The sequence below is a fragment of the Pteronotus mesoamericanus genome, unplaced genomic scaffold (assembly GCF_021234165.1).
Source record: "Pteronotus mesoamericanus isolate MK-2021 breed Mesoamerican mustached bat unplaced genomic scaffold, CSHL_Meso_final scaffold_85, whole genome shotgun sequence".
Taxonomy (NCBI): domain Eukaryota; kingdom Metazoa; phylum Chordata; class Mammalia; order Chiroptera; family Mormoopidae; genus Pteronotus; species Pteronotus mesoamericanus.
In genome coordinates, this window is record NW_026555329.1 from 75473862 (window position 1) to 75495891 (window position 22030).

Below are 22030 nucleotides of genomic sequence, written 5' to 3' on the forward strand. Positions count from 1 at the left end.
CCGATGTTGAAATGAACCCGAGGTCTCGAGAGCCAGGCAGCCTGGGGCTGGGCTTGGGGAGGCGCCGGCGGCTGCTGCCTGGCTCCTTCTCAGACCCTGTGCCTGGCCGTGCCCTGTTAGTCCACATGGCCGCCTTAGAAGGGGACGCCTCAGCAATCAAAGCCTAAGCCAGGTATTTGCACTGAAAAAAAGCTCTGAAAAAAACAAACAGAAAAAACACCTGTGATGGCTTAACACTGGTTACTTTGAGGCTATGGCACAGAAGAACTGACCAATGCCACTGACTACACAAACACCTACTGCTTTCCTTACAGGAGGCTACAAAACTTGTGTGAGTCCCTTCCATGCTCTAAGTCTCAGTGTATCACCTACAAAATTAGGAGTTAAATCAGAACATTTCCGAGGCCTCTTTCGCCAGAGTGTGTGTGGTTCCCCTGGGGGAGAGGGGAAAGAGCAATGCATCCTGCCTCATCGGCACAGAGGGCCACCAGGGGGCAGAAGAGAGCAAGCGGGGATTCAGGAACATCCCCACCTTCACCCCCGCTGGGGGTGGACAAAGGGAGAATGAAGAGCTCTCTCTTGAGACCTGTGTGGTGTGAGGCTGACACCAGAAGATGCTGCTGCTTCTGCTGCTTCTGGGGCCCAGTACGAGCCTTATTACCTGAGTGGCTTGGGCAGAGTGTGTGTGTGCTGGCAGGAGTGAGGGGTGGCCAGGCCTGGGGTTTTGTTTATGCTGATCCAAGGAGAGGGGTCAAGGGAGACCTCACCAGGCAGGGCAGATGGGGGCTCAGGATCCAGGGAGTCTGACGGGAAGATTTCACAGAGCAGACAGGACTCTGGGGGCGGGAGGAGAAGGGGAGCGGGCGCAGTTGGGAGGCTCCTGCGTGTGGGCAGCTGGGACAGGTCCCCCCGGCCTCCTCACAGCTCTGACCTCTGTCCTGCAGGCTCCGGGCTCGGTGCTCAGGTCACTCAGCATCCAAGGAGGGTCGTCTGCCCAAGTGGGACCTCCGTGAAGATCGAGTGCCGTGCAGTGGACATTCAGGCCTCAACTGTGTTTTGGTATCAGCAGTTCCCAAAACAGGGCCTCGTACCCATGGCGACTTCAAATGTGGGCTCCTCCGCCACACACGAAACGGACTTTCCACAGGACAGGTTTCCCATCAGCCATCCAAACGTCTCATTCTCAGCTCTGACGGTGGCGAGTGCGCGTCCTGCAGACAGCGGCCTCTACTTCTGTGCTGCTTGGGACACAGCGCTGGGCACAGATCAGAGTCCCAGGCAAGAACCTGGGGCCCTCTTCCCACCCCCGCGGCTGGGGAGCCCTGGGGAAGGCGGTGTGGAGGGAGGAAACCCACAGCTCCTGTGACAGAGCCACCTGCGTGTGGGGAGAGGGGAGGCAGCCTCAGAGAGAGGATATAAACCTGTACCCCGAGGTCTCTGTTTCTCAAAGGTTGTGCTTTCTCTACCAGGCTGTACAGCCTCTTCTTCTCTCTGGACTGATCCTGGTTTTGTGTCCTTGTGCCTGAGCTGCTATAGGACACCCCAGAGATGATAACAACAGAGATGGATAATGAAGCGTGGGGGATGGAGCGCATCGCGGGAGCGCGGTGCTCCACAGTCTGAGGGTCCCCTTCCGGGCCACGGAGATGGGAGCCGGGGCTCTGAATCCCGCAGAGCCCGTCCTGGGGAGGCAGGGGTGAGGGGAATAAACAAGCGTTGTCCCAAACACTTCTCTGTTTGCCAGGAGAGGGGACATGGTACTTCTCCCTAGTAGGGAAGGCCCCGAGTCCCTTTGTTCAAAGGCTGTTATTGAAAGGGTTATTAGTGCGGCTAGGTAACAGCTTATCTCATTAGATCCAGACAGGGCATTTCCCAACAGGATAAATTTGTCTGAAATTTAGGAGACAGGTCTGGCCCCCAAATATGGCTCATGGAAAATGTACATCTCTACTCTTTGTTATCCCTTGAATAGTTTTTTAAATCTCATCACTGAACAAATGTTGGGCACCTAGACAACAGTGTGTCTTCTCATTTGCTTTGATGAGACAATTTCAGAAAATCAAAAGGCAGATGCATGCAAAGGCACCTCAAGTTCCTAGTACCAAGGATGTTCGCCCTCCCCAGGACAGAGTAGAAACCCAGCTTCTTGGCTGGGTTTCCGCCTCTTCTTTTTCTGAAATTCTTGCACACACTGCGGTCATTCCCCTCCCTGCCCTGGAAGAGCAGGTGGAGGCAGAAACAGGGCCAGGGACCAAAGGGCTGAGGGGGGTTGGAGGGACCCCAGGAGAAGAGCCCCCACCCCCTTCCTGTCCCAGCTGGAGTCAGGCCTGAGCAGGGCTGAAGGGGGAGGTCAGAGCGCACGCCATGTAAAGGGCCAGGCAGGAGACTTCAGGAGAAGGTCCTCTGAATGCTGAGCTTCTGAGGGGGAAGAAAAGGCAAAGGGAAGGAAGGAAAGTCCTCTGGCCAATGCGTAGTGAAGGAAAAAGAAAAAAAGAAGAAATGGGGGGAAGTATAGAGTCCTGCACAACAAAAGAGAATTATGAAATAACAGGACTCATACCAAAAACACTGACGGAAGCATTTGGACTCTGAAGAACAATGGGATTAAGCTGTGTATATTGTAAGCAGTATGAAAATGAAGGAATGAAAAATTCACAGGATACAGGGGAAAAACACCTTCCACTGTCTTCCCACTAAAATCAATCATGTCAAAAGCAAAATTTCGACCTACGCTTCAATCAAATAAATTCAAGCAATCAGTTGAAGAGAACACACCTACACTAGAAGTTCAAAAATTATGAACTGAAATGGCAAAAACACAGAGAAACCAAAAAAGGTTTTTTGATTGAACTCAGGAAAGAAATGAAAGCCAAAGACAAACTTCTCTAAGAAATGAAGAATATATTAAAAGATACCCACAGACAATCAGATGAAAGTCTCGTTCAGGCACTGAAGAAAAGCAGGGAAAGATCTAAAACACTAAAGTTGGCAAAATAAAACCAGCCAGGGAGAAGTACCTTGTATGGAAAAGGGCCACGGAGTGAACGCAGGATGGATCTGGGCAGAGCAGCATCCGTGCAGCGATGGGATTAAAGACGAATCCCGTGCTCTCCTGTGACCCGCGTGTCCACAGGCCGCTGTCCTGGCCACACCGCACCTTCACTAGGAAGGTGCAAGCCAGCGGGCCAATCACAGTGAGACTCTGCTGGGTGCCAGCCCTCTCAGGCCACAGGGAGGCACAAGGGGACGGGGCGCAAGTAACCCGGGTCTCCTCTGTTCTGTCTCCGCATCCGCAAACTTAGGGAGCCCGCCTGGAATATCTCCAGGGTCTCTTCCCACCGTCCACTCTAGCCTTCTGGCACCTTCTGCACACACAGCCAGGGGATCCCCAGAGCTGAGTTTCTTGCCTCATTTGTCTTCCTGCAAGTGCCTGTAGCTACAAGGGGACCCCTTCCCACTATGGGCAACCAGGTGCTCTGCTGCGTGGCCCTTTGTGTCCTGGGAGCAGGTGAGTCCTGGGTTCAGGGGGCAAATTTATGTCCAGAAGTTGCCAAGCCCCAGATCTAACTAAGTCTTTTTGCCAGGAACAGCAGTACAGGCACTCTCTTGGGCTGTGTTTCCAGAAGCTTCCTCTTTCTTCCATAGGCACAGTGGGTGGTGGAATCAGTCAGACCCCAAAATTCCTGTTGAGACAGGAAGGAAGAGATGTGACCCTGGAATGTGAACAGGACTTTGGCCATAACTACATGTACTGGTACCGGCAGGATCCAGGACAAGGGCTGCGACTGGTCTACATCTCGTATGGTGAAATGGATGTGCAGAAGGAAGACCTGGCAGGAGGCTACGGGGCCTCTCGGGAGAAGAAGGCATCCTTTCCTCTCACCGTGACAACGACCCAGAAGAACCAGACATCTCTGTACCTCTGTGCCAGCAGCTTAGACACAGTGGAGCGCAGCCACCTCCTCTCTGCACATAAATGGTCCCCACGCGCTGCTTGCCCACCAGGTGGCAGGGCTTTTTTGCTCTCAGCCCCCAGCCTTGCCTGCTCTCTGCCACCTCAGCCAGCCACCCAGCAGCCGCTGCCCTCACCATGCCGTGGGGAATGGAAGGAGACCTCACTCCCTATCTACCTAATTATCCATCTATCTTCATGAGAAATCAAGAAAGAGATTAGTTGATTTTGCAAGTAAAAAAATTTTTCTAGTTTACCTAACACTGGAAGTAAAAATAAACAGAAATTTTTTCCTTCTCTCAAGAAAACGAGAGAGCCTAGTGGAGAGAGAATGTGTGGGAGACAAATGCTATAACCGAATGGCATGACTGGGCTCTTCAAGCAGAGACGTGAGACGAAGATAAGAAGGAGCCGGGCCGGTTCTGTCTGGTGACACCAGGAAGGGCTTGGAAGAGGAGGCAACGTGTGGGGTGAAACTCGAGTGATATGTAGGGTTTGCAAGATGGACAAGCCTGGCAGTGACACAGGCCTTGGGATGGTACAACGTGGGGACAGAAGCGATCACCACCACCCCTAGAACATGGCAATGGGGGAAAATGGGAAGAATGGGAGAAGCGAAGTTGTTGAACACAACTGAGTTGCTGGTTCTAGAGGCTCCCCCTTTGGTATCTGCAGAGAAACGCCCACTAGACTCCTGTAAGTGCTCACTCGGCCCTGAGAAGCCAGAGTCGGCTCCAGGGAAACCTGTGCCTGACGAGTCAGCAGAGAGGTGGTCAGTATTTTTATGCGGAGTCTTCATATCTCTGTGTACTTTCTTTGTTTCTGGTCTGCCACCTGTATATTGGGTTAAAAGGCAGGTGGTGTTAATTCTCATACTGCATTGTTTACAAATTTTTGCTTGATTGCATAATTCTGTTTCTAGCAATGAATGACGGTCTATAGTATTCATACTCACCTTCTCACTTCATACAACTAAACATACTGGATTGGATATATTTTAGAATATTCTTGGAAGTATTCCACACCCCAGTCCACTCTGCAAGGCCTTGTGTTTCCTGGGTCCAGCAATTTCTGGAGAAATGTAGGGGGTCTCTGACCATAACATACAAGCCTGGCTCCACACATTTTATATTGATTTCTTCCTGAATTCTGTGTCCCCTTTGACTTTCTTCCCCCACACATTCTGTGCACGTTGGACCCACACAGAGACCAATGTACTGAGCTACAGAGGTGGGACCGAGACCAGCACCTGAATAGGATTCACGTTAGGAAGCGGGGTCTGAAGGGCACTGCAAGCTGTCACTGCAGCCAATGTTGTCTCGATAGTTGTCGCAATAGTTAACGAACGAAGAAACAAAAGCTAGGGAATGGGATGGATCTAACGCTCTTTACTTTCTCTGTCCCGGCCATATTCACAAACACCTCCAGATCAGTGCTTTCTGGAGCCAGCTGGTGTAGTCAGGGACTTTTGTGGCTGTGGGGACACAGACACAAGCTCCCTGCTCCCCATGTGCAGGTCTTGCTCAGGTTGCTACGCACTGGGGTGAGGCTGGCTGTCCAGTGAGAGAGAGGAGATTAGGAGACGACTGCAAGAGACAGCCTTGTTTTTCTTTGTCCACTTGGGCATAACTAGCAGGGTCCAGATGGCTCCTGTCAGTAGAGACATTTATAAAACAAAGCATATGGACCTCACTTGATTTTAAAATTTCCACTGTAAAACTCTTACCTGTGCCCTTAATATTTGTACAGTCTATTAATATATTTAAACCATTTGTTTTCTCCTGATACTGAAAAGAACCTTTAGCTGCAAAGTTTCTAATAGCCGCCATTTCCATGAGCAAGAGAGTGGTCGGAAATGAGTCAAAAAAGCAAAAATATAACTAAATGGCCCTGGCTGGTGTGGCTCAGTGGAATGAGCATCTATCTGTAAACCAAAGGGTCACCAGTTCAAGTCCCATTTAGGGCATATGCCTGTGTTGCACACCAGGTCTGGCTCCCAGAAGGGGATGCTTGAGAGGGAAGCACACATTAATGTTTCTCTCCTTCTTTCTCCCTAGCTTCCTTCTTCTAAAATAAATAAATAAAATCTTAATAATTAAAAATGAATATCACTAAATGTTTCCATAACAAGTTTTGACAATCTTTCAAATCTATTATTAACTAGGAAGTACAGTTTATACAAGAATATAACCAAAGAAGGATATTTCTTATATACAAGAATCATAATTTCCGAATTTAAAAATATACTGGAAGTAATTAGGAGTAAATGAGACAAATCAGAAAGCCAGCTTGTTAATTGTATACTAACTCAAGGAATATTCCAGAATTCTGAGGAAATAGAAAGGTCATGAGAAGAACATACCATCCCAGCAGCTTATTCACAATGACCTCAAGCAGGAAAACACTCAAATGTCTATCAATAATGCAATAGATCAGTAGTTATATATATACGACAGAATAAACTATAACAAAAATTTAAATATTTGCAAAACCATAGGTGGATGAATCTCATAATCTTGAACCAAAGAAGCCGACACACTGTATGAGGCTAAACAGGCGTGCGCTGTCTACCAGGCCTGAGAGGACCGAGTGCTGTGTGCGGGCTCAGCCCCCGGGTGACCAACGCTGTGGCCGCACCAGCCGCCGAGGTTCGCAGTGTGACTCCCAGACACGCTCAACAATTACCGAGAGACACAGGCTTATTACTTACACGTCCTGGCAATTACACAGCACACCTGAGGTCACAGAGCAAGGTGGCAGGTGGAGAGTGTGGGTCTAGTGTTTCATGGGCTCACTCTTTATTGTTGAATTTAAAACATAAAAGCATGTCCTGTCTGGTGTGGCTCAGTGGATTTAGCGCTGGCCTGCAAACCAAAGGATCATACGGTCAATTTCCAATCAGGGCACACGCCTGGGTTGTGGGTCAGGTCCCCAGTAGGGGGTGCTCAAGAGGCAATCACACATTGATGTTTCTCCTCTTCTCTTTCTCCCTCCCTTCCCTTCTGTCCAAAACTTAATAAATCAAGCCTTTAAAAAAAAAAACAAACCCGAAACCTAAAAGCAGGACTTTATAGCATAGCAGGAGGAAAATGAAGGGGCTCAAATCACTCTGTTGTTGAAATCAACCCAAGATCTCTAGAGCAAAGGAGCCTGGGGCGGGGGTGATTGGGAGGGGGCGGCGGCCACTGCCTGGCTCTCTATCAGGTCCCTGTAACCAGCCTTGCCCTGTAATGCCTCATGGCCGTCTTTGAAGTAGACACCTGAAGAATCAAATATAAGCCAGGTATTTGCACTGAAAAAACAAAAGAAAACAAACCTGCCAGAGCTTAACACTAATTGCCACTACCTTGAAACTACGACACACAAGTGACCGTAACACCGTTTACTACACAAACATGTACTGCTTTCCTTATGTGAGTCTAAAAAACTCATTTAAGTCCGTTCAACGCTCTAGGTCTCAGTTTATCATCTTTAAAATTAGCAGTCGAATCAGAACATTTCCAAGGCCCCGCCTGGCAGTGTGTGAATGGTCTTTGGTAGGGAGAAAGAGCAATGCATCCTGCCTCATCGGCACAGAGGGCCACCAGGGGGCAGAAGAGAGCAAGCGGGGATTCACGAACACCACCCTCACCTTCACCCCCCTGGGGGTAGAGAAAGGGAGAATGAAGATACCTCTCTTGAGACCTGTGTGGTGTGAGGCTGACACCAGAAGATGCTGCTGCTTCTGCTGCTTCTGGGGCCCAGTACGAGCCTTATTACCTGAGTGGCTTGGGCAGAGTGTGTGTGTGCTGGCAGGAGTGAGGGGTGGCCAGGCCTGGGGGGTTTTTTATTCTGATCCAAGGAGAGGGGTCAAGGGAGACCTCACCAGGCAGGGCAGATGGGGGCTCAGGATCCAGGGAGTCTGACGGGAAGATTTCACAGAGCACACAGGACTCTGGGGGCGGGAGGAGAAGGGGAGTGGGCGCGGCTGGAAGGCTCCTGCCTGTGGGCAGCTGGGACAGGTCCCCCCGGCCTCCTCACAGCTCTGACCTCTGTCCTGCAGGCTCCGGGCTCGGTGCTCACATCTCTCAGCATCCAAGGAGGGTCGTCTGCCCAAGTGGGACCCCCGTGAAGATCGAGTGCCATGCAGTGGACTTTCAGGCCTTAACTGTGTTTTGGTATCAGCAGTTCCCAAAACAGGGCCTCGTACTGATGGCGACTTCAAATATGGGCTCCTCTGTTACATATGAACAAGGTTTTTCCAGAGACAGGTTTCATATCAACCATCCGGACCAGACTTCCTCAGATCTGACAGTGGCGAGTGCGCGTCCTGCAGACAGCGGCCTCTACTTCTGCGCTGCTAGTGACACGGCGCTGAGCACAGATCAGAGTCCCAGGCAAGAACCAGTGGCCCTCTTCCCACCCTCCTGGCTGGGGAGCCCTGGGGAAGGCGGTGTGGAGGGAGGAAACCCACAGCTCCTGTGACGGAGCCACCTGTGTGTGGGGAGAGGAGAGGGGAGAGGAGAGAGGGTGGAAAGAGAGAGAGGAAGAAAGAAAGAGAGAGGAGAGTATCTGAATATGGTATTGAGCCTGGCCTATAAAGTGGCTGACAGACATGAAAAGATTCTTGGGCTGAAACTGATATAACCTGGATTGTTTTTCCTGATTCTGCCCTATGTTATTTATATGGACAGAGCTACACATAATCCCCTAGGTAGGCCTCGACATGCTTCTTAAAATACTGTGTGTTTTCTATGACATTGGCTTGTGCCTCTGCAAGACAATTTAGCACCATCTTGTCACCATCCTAGGCCCTGCAGGTAGAGTCAGAAGACAGCTAAGCCAAGACAGTCACTCCTATATGAATTTTATGTTGTGCCAAATATAGTGTTTTGACTGAAGGCATTGGTTGAGCTGGCTCTTGCGAAGTGAAAGGGGAGAGAAGACAGAGCATATAATAAAGGTTTCAGACAACATGGCTTGTCAACAGAACTAGAACGTTCTCTCAGAAAACATAAGATAATAAGTGGAACAGTGAGTGTGAGCCCCTCAGAAAAATCCTTTCCTGGAGAAAACTGAAAAGTTACATTGACCACAAATCTTGTATGACCCAATAAAAAGGTAAGCAAAAGATAGTGACATAGATGTAATAGAAGAAACACCTATGAATAGTAAACAGTTGAGGAGATAATTAACTTCATGGGGAGTCAGTAAAATGTGAGCTAAGACCCAATGATATGTCAGTTTATATCCATTTGAGTAACAAAATATAAAGACCTGGGAAATATAAACTGTTAGGGTAGGGATTCAAAGGATTAGTGCTGGGAGCAGAAGTGATACAATTTGGAAATAGGCATTATTTCATATAGCTGATCATTCCTGTGTTCCATGACCCAGGAATTCCACTAAATCTGTAGCATATTAATGTGATGGAAAACTACACATCAGTCAAAATGAGTGGACTCCAGTGATGAGCAATGTTATAGCTGAATCTTAGCCATTAATATAAAATATCAGGGCAAAAACTAACTGATAAGATGACATAAAGCATGATGCACTTTTGATAAAGCTAAAAACAACAAAATCAAGAAAATAACTTTCACACTACAAATATATTAGATAAAATTACATTAAAAGAAAAACAAGAAACAGATATTGCGGGAACTGGCTTTTACCAGTTCATGGTTGCGGATCGTATACATCTCTCCCAGCTCTGATCTCAGCAACATCATGCTGGTAGCTTGAAATCAATCGGCCACAGCAGCAGTATTTATACCACAGTAATCAACAGACACAACAGAGCAGGACTTGTATTTCCTCCAGAGAGCTGGTTGTCACACATGTGCCAACATACGCTGGCAAGGAATGATGACGACACAAATTCAGAATGGTGGTTAACATGGGACTTGGATGGGGGGCCAGGAGATGGGATAGAGAGAATCACAAAGCTAGATTTAAATATTGTCAAGGTCTACTTCGTGTGTTGTGTTGGACAAGGTGTGGGGAGATGTTTCCCAAGTACCTACATTTTTAAATAAATAATAACCATGTGTCAACAATAATGCCTGTGTATTACAAACTAAGGGTAAAGATTAATCAATCCCTATGCTAATGAGATTCAAAAGGAGAGGAAAAAAAAATACCTGAAGGGGTTGGATTTGTGAAAGATTAGGATGCAGAGCATTGTGTACTGAGAACCAGGGAGCAGGTGCTTACAACCACCTGTGAAAATGAAGGCATGGAAATAAGACCTTGCCCCATACCAAAGCCAAACTGAACAAACAAGATGGGAACCAATTCAGCCATGGACACGTTGCCACATTATATCCCCATGATGACCACGCCCACGTTGTTCCTGGTGATTAAACACCCCACCTGGTTTCGGTCACCTCACCCCACCCTGCTTTCATTGCCATGGAAACCAGGGTCCCATTTTAATTGTAGTCCCCTACTATGTTGGTGTCTTCAGCCAAGAGAAGAGAGCTAGTGAAATATTTAGGTATCCCAGCACTTTCTTTGCCAATGGCAGGGAAAAGATAGGAGCATTTCAGGTGCTGGCATGAAGCATGCGGCAACACACATTTCTCAAGCAGTTACTTATTTGCCTCCTGGACATTAAGCTTAAGAGTACAGTATTCCAATGTCACATGGATGGGTGCTGTGTCCAAGTTCGCCTTTTATAATCTGGTGGCTGTTTGAGACATAGCCCCTGTCCACCCATGTTATCTTAGGGGAGGATGACAATCAGCACTGAATACAACACGGTCCACATTTGTGTTCCATCCTCCTTGGACTAGGACCTCCAAAGTGAAATCCTCTATTTCCTCCAAATTTTTCATGAATAAATAAGCAATTCTTTCAAAGCATAGCACTTTCTTTTGTGCTCTGGATTTATAGTCTACTCTCTAGGCTAGGTTGTATTTGAATCCAAGTTAACCTTTAAGAGCCAGTGATGGATGGAGTAAGAGAGAGACTCTTACTTCTCTGTCTCTCTCCCTCCCCAATGCGCGTGCGCGCGCGCGCACACACACACACACACACACACACACACACACACACACACACTCAACAGAGGCACATCCTAACCATGAACTGGAGTTAATTAAGCAGCACAGCAGATAGTGGACCAATGGGCATGGCTGGAAGATCCAGTGCAAAATTTTTCAGACAGAAAAGATGCTGGTATGCTCAATTAATGGGAAGATACAGTCACGTGGCAGGAGCAGCGAGTGAGGAGGGGAGTAAATACAAGTGAGGTGGGAGACAAGTAGGCAGATATCAGACATCAGACCATTCATGACCTTATCAATCAAAGTATATAATGTGGAATTTAACATAAAATTTAGTAGGAGTCATTGACTTTTTTCATAGACTTTTTCAGAGTAGTTTTAGGTTCACAGCAAAATTGAGCAGAAGATGCAGAGAATTCCCAGGTATGCCCCTTGCCCTGCCCCTGAGGTTTTCAGCATTTGACTTCTGTAGCAACCAGATTACTGCGTGTGTGCACACATGCGTGTTTTTCAATTATCCTGGCTGCCGTGCAAAAAATAAGGGCAGAGTGGAAAGAGCTGCTGCAGAGAAAAGAATTTGCTCCTACAGGTGCATAGGCAGGTGACAGTGTAGCTAGGATGAGGATGAAAAATTTAAAAGATGTGTCAGAAGTAAAATCAAAGGACTTGGTAATTGAGAGGCACCAGAGGCGATGGGTAGGAAGGGCAGGAGGGGACCACAGCCGGAGGGATTAGGGGAGGGTGGTCGTGACTTACTTGAGACCGGGGTGCCTCCAAGACAGAGTCTGCCTGGAAATAGGCAGAAAGCAGCTGTCATACAAGCTATAGACTCCGAAAATGGGTCAGGATGGGAGGGAGAACTTCAGGACGTTTAGCGTAATTGGGAAAATCAAAGCGCGTTGGATGCTGGAGTACACACGGAAAAGACCAGAAGACTTCAGAGAGGGATTGAAGGGGCGCACTCACCTTGAATGGTGGCTAGAGAAGGTTGAAAAAGAAAATGTACTGATAAGCCATCAACACCAGATTAATAACTGAATCCTCGTGTAAGAAATTACTAGTAGCAATTCTATGCATGCACAGTTACCACACCAAAGACGGCTTGTTTCCTAATTCTGCTCTGACTCCCCAGGTACCTGACTGCTGCTGCACAGTGGCGAGCGGGCTACTCCCCATTCAGCAGCTCAGGGAAGGGAAGGCAGCAAGAGGTTAAGAGCATCGGATGCACTTGCTCTTATGACCCCTAGGGGGTGATGTGGGCCTTTCTGTAAAATACCTCTGGGGGGAAAAGAGGAGGCGCGGGCCTGAGAAATTGCGAGATACTTCAGGTACCTCAGGTAACAGACAATAGATACTGGCTGGAGAATGATTTGCAGGTATCCTCGTGTGCCAACAGGTCCTTAAAATAGCAGGATCTGACCTTACACTTTGTAAATCCCCCCTCCCCCCCAGCATTCACCATGCATTGGTACCTGTAGTTAGGTGATTTATACATATCTGGTTAATAAGTATATAAATGCCACCATCCTTTCTATTTAACATTGTGCTGAATTTCCAGGCAGTGGGACAAGGAAAAAAGGGTGGGAATGAGAAAGGGAGAAAAATTGATTGCTGACAGATGACACATTTAGAAGGCTCAAAGAAATCTAAGGAAGTATTTCATTACTATTAACAAAATTTAATCAGTTTACTGATTTTAACATAAATATGTGTCAGTTGTATTTCCATATACTAGCAACAAACTGTTAAAAGATATATTTTAAAGAGAGAGACCATTTATAAATAGTAGCATAAAATATAAAATGTAAAAGCTAAGAGTAAACCAATTAGGAGATAAGCAACACCTTAATGCAGAAAATTATTAAAATATTAGGGGGGAGACACTTTAAAAATGAAAGAAGTGGAGATGTGTACCATGAAAATTAATACGTAAGTCCACTAGCAAAGGTATTCCAATTTCTGAATATCATTTATGTATTCAATGCAGCACTAACCAAAGTCACAGAAGATATCTTTTTAAAATGAAATTTGACAAAAGTAAACTGAAATTTAAATGAAAAAGAGGGACAAGAATAGGAAATCCTGAAGTAGCACCAAGTGAGGTGGCTTGCCCTACCAATCATTAAATAATTTTATAATTTAGGAAAATGAAAAGGCATAAATAGACAAATGGAAAATACTAGTAACATTATAAATATGCCCACACATATATATGCCCATCATTACAGGGCAATGAGGTAATAAACAACAACTTATTCTGGAACAAGTGGTTATTCATAGAAGAAAAGGTGAATTTACATCCTTCCGCAGAGCAGAGGCAAAAATGAATTGTAAATGAGTTAAATGCTTCAATGCAATATTCAAAATGTTCACTGTTTGAGAAAAGAATATGGGAGCATATCTTTATGAACTTGAGCAAGGGGAGCATTTCTGAAAGAATTAAAAAAATGCACCCCTCCAATTGATAAACTCTGACAAATTAAGAAATTCAACAACAGCAACAACAAAACCATCACAGAGAGAAGGAAGCGCAAGCCCCAAACTGGAAAGATATGACGACACGTGTAACTTGGTTTGACATAGGTTTGTCACCCAGAAGCTATAAAGAACCGTTACAAATGAATAATAGCTAAACAACCAAAAAGAAATCTGGGCAAAGGGCAGTTTACGGAAAACACTAGCGGCCTATAAATATCAAAATATGTTCGACCTCCTTAGTTGTCAGAAAAATGCAGGCTAAAACTGCAGTGAGATACAGTTTCAACCTAATAGACTGGAAAAAATTAAAAATATGTTACACACCAACTGAGTCTTACATGTGGAGCATGTGAAAACATCCATAAACTGTTGACAGAGCTAGTTGTTTGGCTTGATTAATTTGGAGAGCATTTTGTCATATCATGCAAAGTTGACCACGTGACCCTAAGGCAGTCTTTACCTTCCCAGGGACAGAGAAAACCTTGCATTTAAGTGTGTGAAGAAATATACAAAAGTGCAGTCCTCTTTGTTTAAACACCTAAGGAAAAAAAACCAGTGTATACCAATTCAAGGGTGAATGATAAATTCTAGTCAATGAATCAAATGGAATGCTCTATATGAGTAAAAATTATCTAAAATTTTTTAGATAATCAACATTTTAATATCATGCACCATTGAATGAAAAATGACCATGTCACAGAAAAAAACTGAACAAAAGGATTCCCCCTTAGATAAATTTCAAAGATATATCACCTTAAATAATAACATAACTTACAGATTTTACGGAAATGTGAAAGCCTGTAATGAAAAACAAGTGAACTAAAATATAAACTTCAGAGATATGGTTACCTGGGCATGGCTATGAAAGAACAATGAAATCTCAAAGAATAACATAGGGGCTTAAAAACCTATTTCCTACATTGATTGGCTCAGAAAAGAGGACTCATTTTGTTGTTTCCCTAGATGCATTGCATATCTTTCATAAATATTGCTTTGCATATTCAACATTTAATTTTTTAACCCTTACCCAAGGATATGTGGATTGATTTTAGAGAGAGAGAGGCAAGGAGAGAAAGAAAGAAATATTGATCGATTGCCTCCCTCACGCTCTCCGGCTGGAGATCGAACCCACGACCTAGGTATGTGCCCTGACCGGGAATCAAACCCTCAACCTTTTGGTGTGAGATGATATTCCAACCAACTGAGTCACCCTGCCAGGGCTCCCCATTTAATTGTTTAATGTAAGAAACTGCTACATGGTTTTATACATGCAGTAAAAGCTGTGACTGATATGCCCCAAGCTGTATCATTCATCGTCTGACGTGGAAGGGAGGAAGGGGGAGGCAAATGGACAGGTTAAACAAGCAAATAAATAAAAGATGTATAAGTGCTTTTATAACAAAAATGGCGAAAGAGCAGAGTCAGGGGAAAAGAAGATAAAAGCCGTTTGAAATGCACACCAGTGAGTTCACACCAGCTCTCTTGCCTCCCACTTCCTCTGAAATGTTTCAGTCTCACGGACTTGGGGACGCTGAAGCCTATGGGAAGTGACTGTCACAAGGAGGTTGCTGACGAGGGATGGCCACCTGCCCCTGCTCTTTTCCTGAGCCAGCTATGTGCCTAAAACTTCTCTGCTTTGTGGCCTTTTGTGTCTGGGGAACAGGTGGGTTTCTGCTGTGACCGCGCAGACCCCGGTGTTGGACTTTCTCCCGCGCCAGTGATATTGGGCTGCCTCTTGGGCTTTCTCTCCACTTTCTGTCTCTCCCTCCACAGGCTCTGTGGACACCGAGGTCACCCAGAGTCCCAGACATCTGGTCAAGGGAAAAGAACAGGAAGCAAGGATGGAGTGTGTCCCCAGGAAAGGACATAGCTATGTTTATTGGTACCATCAGAAGCTGGGAGAAGAGCTCATGTTTTTGGCTTACTTACGGAATGACAAAGTTATTGAGAAAGCAAAAGTGGCCAATGATCGATTTTCATTTCTATGTCCCGAAACCTCACCGTGCAGCCTAGCAATCCAGCCCACTGGGCGAGGGGACTCCGCTCTGTATCTCTGTGCCAGCAGCCAGTCCACAGTGCTGCGCTTTCAGCTCCTCCAAGTGCACAAAGTCACCCTGGGCCCGCTCAGGGAATGGGCGGCACAGTAGGTGGTAGGAGTGAATAGAAACACGACTTCAAAGAGCAGGCACCCGCAGGAAGAACTCCTCAATGGCAGCTCTAGACGAGCAGGAAGGGACATCACACAGAGCAGGCAGGGACAGAAACTGTGGGGAGGAGACAGTCTCTCTGTAAGGGGGCTTGGAATTCCCAGTTCCCAGCGTGTCTGGCCAAGGAAAAACCCAAGAAACCTTTTTTCTTTTCTTTCATGTGTATGATGGATTTCTAACAATCTTTATAAAAATAGGTAATTCTGGGGTCTTCGCCTGGCAAAGCCGTGCTTTTAGCAATAAGGAAAACGGGAAGGTCAAAGGTCTCTCATTTGGACACTGCTCATCTGGCCGAGCGCATTCCACGGAACCGGAGCGAGAGCGGCCTTAAGGGAGTCATGATGTCCCCACCGCTGTCCCTGCCATGGAAATTGGCAGAAACTCAGCAGCTCCCTCCCTTAGAATGCTACAATCATGCGACTTTTATTCATTCATTCATTCACTCACTCATCCGTTCATTTTTTAAATGCAACTTTTAAAAGCAACATAACAGACAATAAGATGAGCCCGTTTCACATTATATTTCAATATATTTTGACAAATTTTTACAACCATGTAACCATGACAATCAAGACACAGAATATTTCCCTCTCCCCAGAGTTCAGTGCTGTGGCAGAATCAATAATAGGACCAGAGACCTTTGTGTACAGTATAGTTGGTATGAAAGTCGTAGGTACCTTCTGATCCCAGGACATAGAGTACGTATCATTTACTCTCATCGTTACTTTGAAATCATGGCAGTTTTCCGACTCACCAGGAAACATATTACTTAACAAATTTTGAAGACAAACATATTATTAATATACCATAAATTCCTTTTAGAATATTTTGATAACAGTGTCGCACAATAATTGGTTTCTTTTGTAATATGGTGTATCCTACTTCATGGGCTTAAAATATTATTCTGAGAAGGGGTCCTTAGGATTTACCAGGTCGCCAGAGGGGTTCATGGCACCAACCAACGCACGAGGCCCTGGAAGACGTGTGAGACCCTCAGCTTGGCGGCTGCGGTCGAAACCCTGAAGCTTGACCAAAAGGGAGCCCCTTGTCAGAAAGCGTTTTCTCAGAGGTCTGCCCACGCTGCTGCACCTGCTAATGGTCCTCAGCCACTTCTTCTCTCTCTCTCTCTCTCTCTCTCCCCCATTCTCTCCTTGTCTTCCAGGAAGGGGCAGCAACATTTCAACAGTTTCCAAGCCAACAGATTCCAACCACAAGTTCATCATGAAAATGTCTTTCATCACAGATAATCTCAGACCTAAAAATAAAACAAATATTTATCTACCACAAGAATGAATTCACACTCATATACATTTCAACTTGATGCTGGGAATCCTATGCTGGTGGAATCCTGTGCTGGTGGAATCCTATGTCAGTAACCACCTAATTTCCCTTGACATAGTGTTAACTTCCTAAGTCCTGTGCACCAGAGTACAAGGTCCAGAAAATAATAATAGCAAACATGGATCTGGTGCTTATTGTGTGTTAAGAACTGTTTGAATTTCTTGTTTGTATAATGTTCACAACATTAATGTATTTTTTGAAGCAGATGTTCGTTATACCCATTCCACAGATGAGGAAATCAAGGCAAATGGAGATGAAAAGACTTGCCCAAGGTGACATGGATGCTAAGTGGCAGTGCCAAGACTCAAACCCAGGCCGTTTCCCAAATCCCTGCTCTAACCCACTGCCACTGGGGGACCATGGGCTTAGGGCCCTTTGCAACTGCTGAAATTGCAGGAGCAGCCTCTACTCCATCTCTGCTGTATCAATTGTAATAAACACAGAGGTTGGAAAGAATTGGACTTATTTTATAACAACAGAACGTCTGAACCTCCTGTGTTTCCCTACCTAACAGCGCTGGTGGGAAACAGCAGCTGATAGACAGGCAATAGACTCTGACAATTGCAGACCCTTCCTAGCTCTCATCACAGCTAGTGCGCAGGCACATGGCATTCTGAGTGTGACTCTGGCCAGGAAATAGAGGGTTTGGTCTTTTCGCCATGTGGGCACTTGTCCATTTAGAACAGACATAAATATCTTTGTAGACAGAAGAGAAGAGACTTGATCTCTCTGAAACTTAATCTCCCCACCTGCAAATTCAGGTGCAACAGTCATGTTATAGCAATGAGATTCTGCCCATGGAGCCAGGGGGAGCCCTAGATCCCAGCCTCTTCCTTATTCCTGTCTCCAAGACCGTGTCTGGAACTTCACAAGGACCCCGTCCCTGCTATGGGCAGCTGGGCTCTCTGCTCCACGGCCCTTTGTCTCCTGGGAGCAGGTGAGTCCAACACTTAATCAGTACATTCCTGTCCTGAGCATGCAGACGCCCTCTCTAGCACCTTCTTTTGACAATGGCGTCCGCCTCCCCTCTGGGCATGGTCCCCAGCCTCTGCACCCTTACCCCACAGGACCCGGGGGCGCTGGTGTCTACCAGACGCCCCATTTGGCCTCGCTGGGGCCGGCCTGGGTGTGACCCTGGAGTGTAAATGGAATCTGAGGTACAACGCCATACACTGGTACTGGCAGGACCCAGGACAAGGTCTGAGGCCGATTTATTAGTCAATGACGGAGAAAGATGTTCAGAGAGGAGACACAAGTGAAGGCTACAGAGTCTCTCGAGAGCAGCAGGGCTGTTTTTCTCTCACTGCGCACTTGGCCCACGCCAACCCATCGGGCCTGTGCCTGTGTCCCGGGGGTGCACCACCGTGGGGCGCGCCCGCGGCCCACCTGCGCACACACCGGCGGCAGCCTCTGTTTTCATTGTTCAAGTATGTCCCTCTGCTGGGTATCCTTCCCTGAACTCCCTGAGTTCTTATGTATCAAAATATAAATTAGAAGTAAAGGAAAATAGACAATGGAGTCGGAGAACAGGGGGTGAGGCCTGGAAAAAGAAACAAGCGATTTCGAAGACTGTGGCCGCGTCTTATTTCCTTATATGATGTTATTTGCTCAAGAGCTCAGCGTACTGGCGTGCTATCAAATTCCTGTGTATGTATTCAGTATCAATATTTTGACGCGGAGAAAACAACCTCATTGAACAAACAGGGTGAGTAGAGAGAAATTCACGGAAAGCTACACATTAAGATGTTCATGTTACTCACCTGGAATGGGGATGGGATGGAGGAAGAAGAAAGCAAGCAAAAAATAGATCACAAATAAAGAAGTGTACTATTTAAAATAAAGGGTGATAGAGAGAAAAATCAGGGGGAAAAGAGAAACTATTTAAAATAAACACTAATAAACAAACAAACTAAAATATACCTGAAATATCAAGAAGGTAAACTACCCCATGAAGGAGTAGCTAGTTTCCAAATCATAAAAACAATAACAGCAGAGATCTGCATTATATTAAAAGATAATTAGATCATTAATCTTCAAAAGCAGTGCCCAGTTCTGAGTTAGAGGCTGATGTTCATGTCCATGATAGAAAACATTTTTCAGAAACATCCAAAAATATATTTTGCATCTGTTTATCTACGTAGAGAAGGAAAGATCTGGAAAGCCTATCACTGGGGTGTTTACAGTGATCATGTTTGCCAGTGACATATGGTGTTTTATCTTTATTGTCTAAGTTTCTAAGTATAGATCTATAGTTTGTTAGTAAAAAATATATATACACAAAATGTTTTTAAATGAATTGTTTTAAAATGAATAAAATATAAACTAGTATAGTTACTGAACTAGAGTAAAAGCTTTCTTCCTGATACCAAGAGGTGGTTTCGCCCAGTAACACAACAGTTACGAGTCTGCAAAGTGCCCACGTCACAGGAAGGTTGCTGATGGGGCATGAAAATGCCTCCTTCTTTTGCTACTTCCCTGCCACCATGGGCTGCAGGCTCCTCTGCTGTGTGGCCCTTTGTCTCCTGCGAGCAGGTGAGTTCTCACCACAAAAGAAAAATCCTGTTCTGGGTTGGCCAAGCCCCTTGTCAGGGTCCCTCCTGGCCTGTGTCTATTGCTCCTTTTTCCTCTTTTACAGGCTCCAGTGATGCCCAGGTCACCCAGACTCCAGGACATCTGGTCAAAGGCAAAGGACAGAAAGCAAGGATGACCTGCACCCCCCAAAAAGGACACCCTGTTGTTTACTGGTATCAACAGATCCCCCAAAAAGAGTTTAAGTTTTTGATTTCCTTTCAGAACGAAGACGTTCTCGATCACATCGAATTGTTCAAAGGGCGATTCTCAGCTAATTGTTCCAAAAACTCACTGTGCAGCCTGGCAATCCAGCCCTCTGAGCCGGGAGACTCCGCTGTGTATCTCTGTGCCAGCAGCCTGTCCACAGTGCTGCAGCGCCAGCTCCTCTCGGTGCACAAAGGCACCCCAGCCCCGCTCAGGAAGCAGCTGACGCACTGGGCTGTGACAGAAGTGAGCTGGCGTCCTTCGGCTTGAGCCACCGTGGGATTTCACACCAGGCTAATGGATGTTGAGCAGCAGTCAAGGAGTGACGGACAGGCGATTTTGGGAAAAGATGAAACAAAAACAAAAACAGGTGGGCCAGAGTCTAGAACAGCTGTCCCTCCAGCTCTCGTTTTTCTTTCTCTTCTTCTGCCTGCTTCTTGTTTCCTTTCCCTGCAGCCTGTCTTTCTCTTTCGCTCCAGTCCTCATGGCAATGATAAGATGGGTGGCCCAGCGGCCACCATCCCACCACACTCATCAAGAGCAGCTCAGTTCTTTCTAAACCTAGATTTAAAACCCCAGGGGAAACAGCGGGCTGGTCATGACCCAGCCATGAATGGAGTCTGCACCTCCTGCCACGTATGTATGCATTTAAAGTCATACATGTAGTGCATGTGCATGTAGTTTTCTTTTACCTTTGCCACTCAGCCCAAAGTGAGGGAAACACTTCCTTATTTTTCTGTATGAACATCTAGTCTATTGCTTCTAAATGAGGCACAGTGTCATACGCCCTCCTCCAGGACGACACATCCAATTTTCTCCAAATTCTGGCCGGCATTGAAAACGCTTGTACAGATAGCTTTATGTACCTAGAATTGCAGGATTACATGCCCAGACTCACAGTTGCTGAGATGTGAAATACTGTATGTATATGCTATTCTATGTATTGAAATACCACCAGAGGGCTCTTCGGAATTGCTGCATGAGTCTCAAATGCCACTTACAAGTGAATAAGACATCCTCTCTCTACAGCATTACCCAGTTTTCTAGATTGTTGCCAGTTTTGGACTGTAAAGAGATTCTGATCTTTCTCTTCCACCCCCACCTTCTCCCGGAACACCATCAGTGTTAGCATTTACCATAAAGTTGCAGATGCCAATTTAAGAAAGATATATAAAACCAAGAACGAGAGAGATTATTATACACTCCTGCACTACGCACTGGGAAGCTTTGAATTCCAAGCAGCCAGAGTGGACAGACCTCACTGAACGCCTTGGTGATACACCTGCACACCTGGGGTGGTCGTACCCTCAAGAGAAGGGCTTCCCAGGAGCTCCCGGAGTTGAGGCCACCCAAGAACTACCTTAGAAGAGCTCAACAGGCGCCCAAGGGGTCCAGCTGATCTGCTAATAAATTAAGGGCCTTTTAGGGACAAATATTTTGGCACTCTCTAAATAAAGACAGAAAAATAAAATAAAAACAAAACTAGGTTCTCACCACTGGAGTAGCATCCACAATTTTAATCATGCAATGAAAAGGTGTTAGATGTGGGAAGAAATGTTGTGTATTTGGAAAACACAACTTACCAACTCATTTAAGATAAAATTAGAAATGTAAAAATTCTATGCAAAGGAAATTGAATTATTCACCAAAAACACCCCCTCAGGGAAAACTACAAACCCAGATTCCTTCCTGGTGAATTTTGTCAAACATTTAAGGAAAAAAAGCTAATTTTACATAAACATTTCATTAGAACATAAGGAGAAGGGAATATTTCACAGCTTATTATGTGAAGTCAGCAAAACCTCGGTGCCAACATCTGACAAAAAATATTACAGGAAAATATCCTGTATTATCATAGATGAAAAAAGTCCTTCCCAATATATGAGCAAATCAAATCCAAATATGTATATGTATCTATGTGTGTATGCATGTGCATATACATACATAGTGATAATACATCATAACCAGTAGGTTTATTGCAGGACAAACAGTGGGTTAGCACTCAAAAATCAATGTATTTCATCATGTTAGCAGAATGATGAAGAATAATTATTCAACCTCCTCAACAGATGCTGAGAAAACTTTTAACAAAACCCAGTACCCATTTAAAATAAACACTCTCAGCAAACTGGTAATAGAATAGCAGTTTGTCAATCTGATGGAGGGTAGCAATGAAAAGTATACAACTGACATCCTATTTAATGGTGAATATTGAACACTTTCTTCCTATAATTGGGAATAAAGCATGATATTTTCTCACATTACAATATTTTCTTCAGTATTATATT

General features: G+C 45.6%; 2 gene segments (V, D, J or C); both read left to right on the top strand.

Moving 5' to 3' along the window:
* The window catches only part of LOC129063361 (T cell receptor beta constant 1-like), a 117753-nt gene that overhangs the window by 41865 nt on the left and 53858 nt on the right, over positions 1–22030 (top strand).
* Positions 19451–22030, top strand: part of LOC129063362 (T cell receptor beta constant 1-like) — a 47617-nt gene continuing 45037 nt past the window's right edge. The window contains 1 exon segment of the C gene segment in view: positions 19451–19499. Coding sequence covers positions 19451–19499 — 49 coding nt within the window.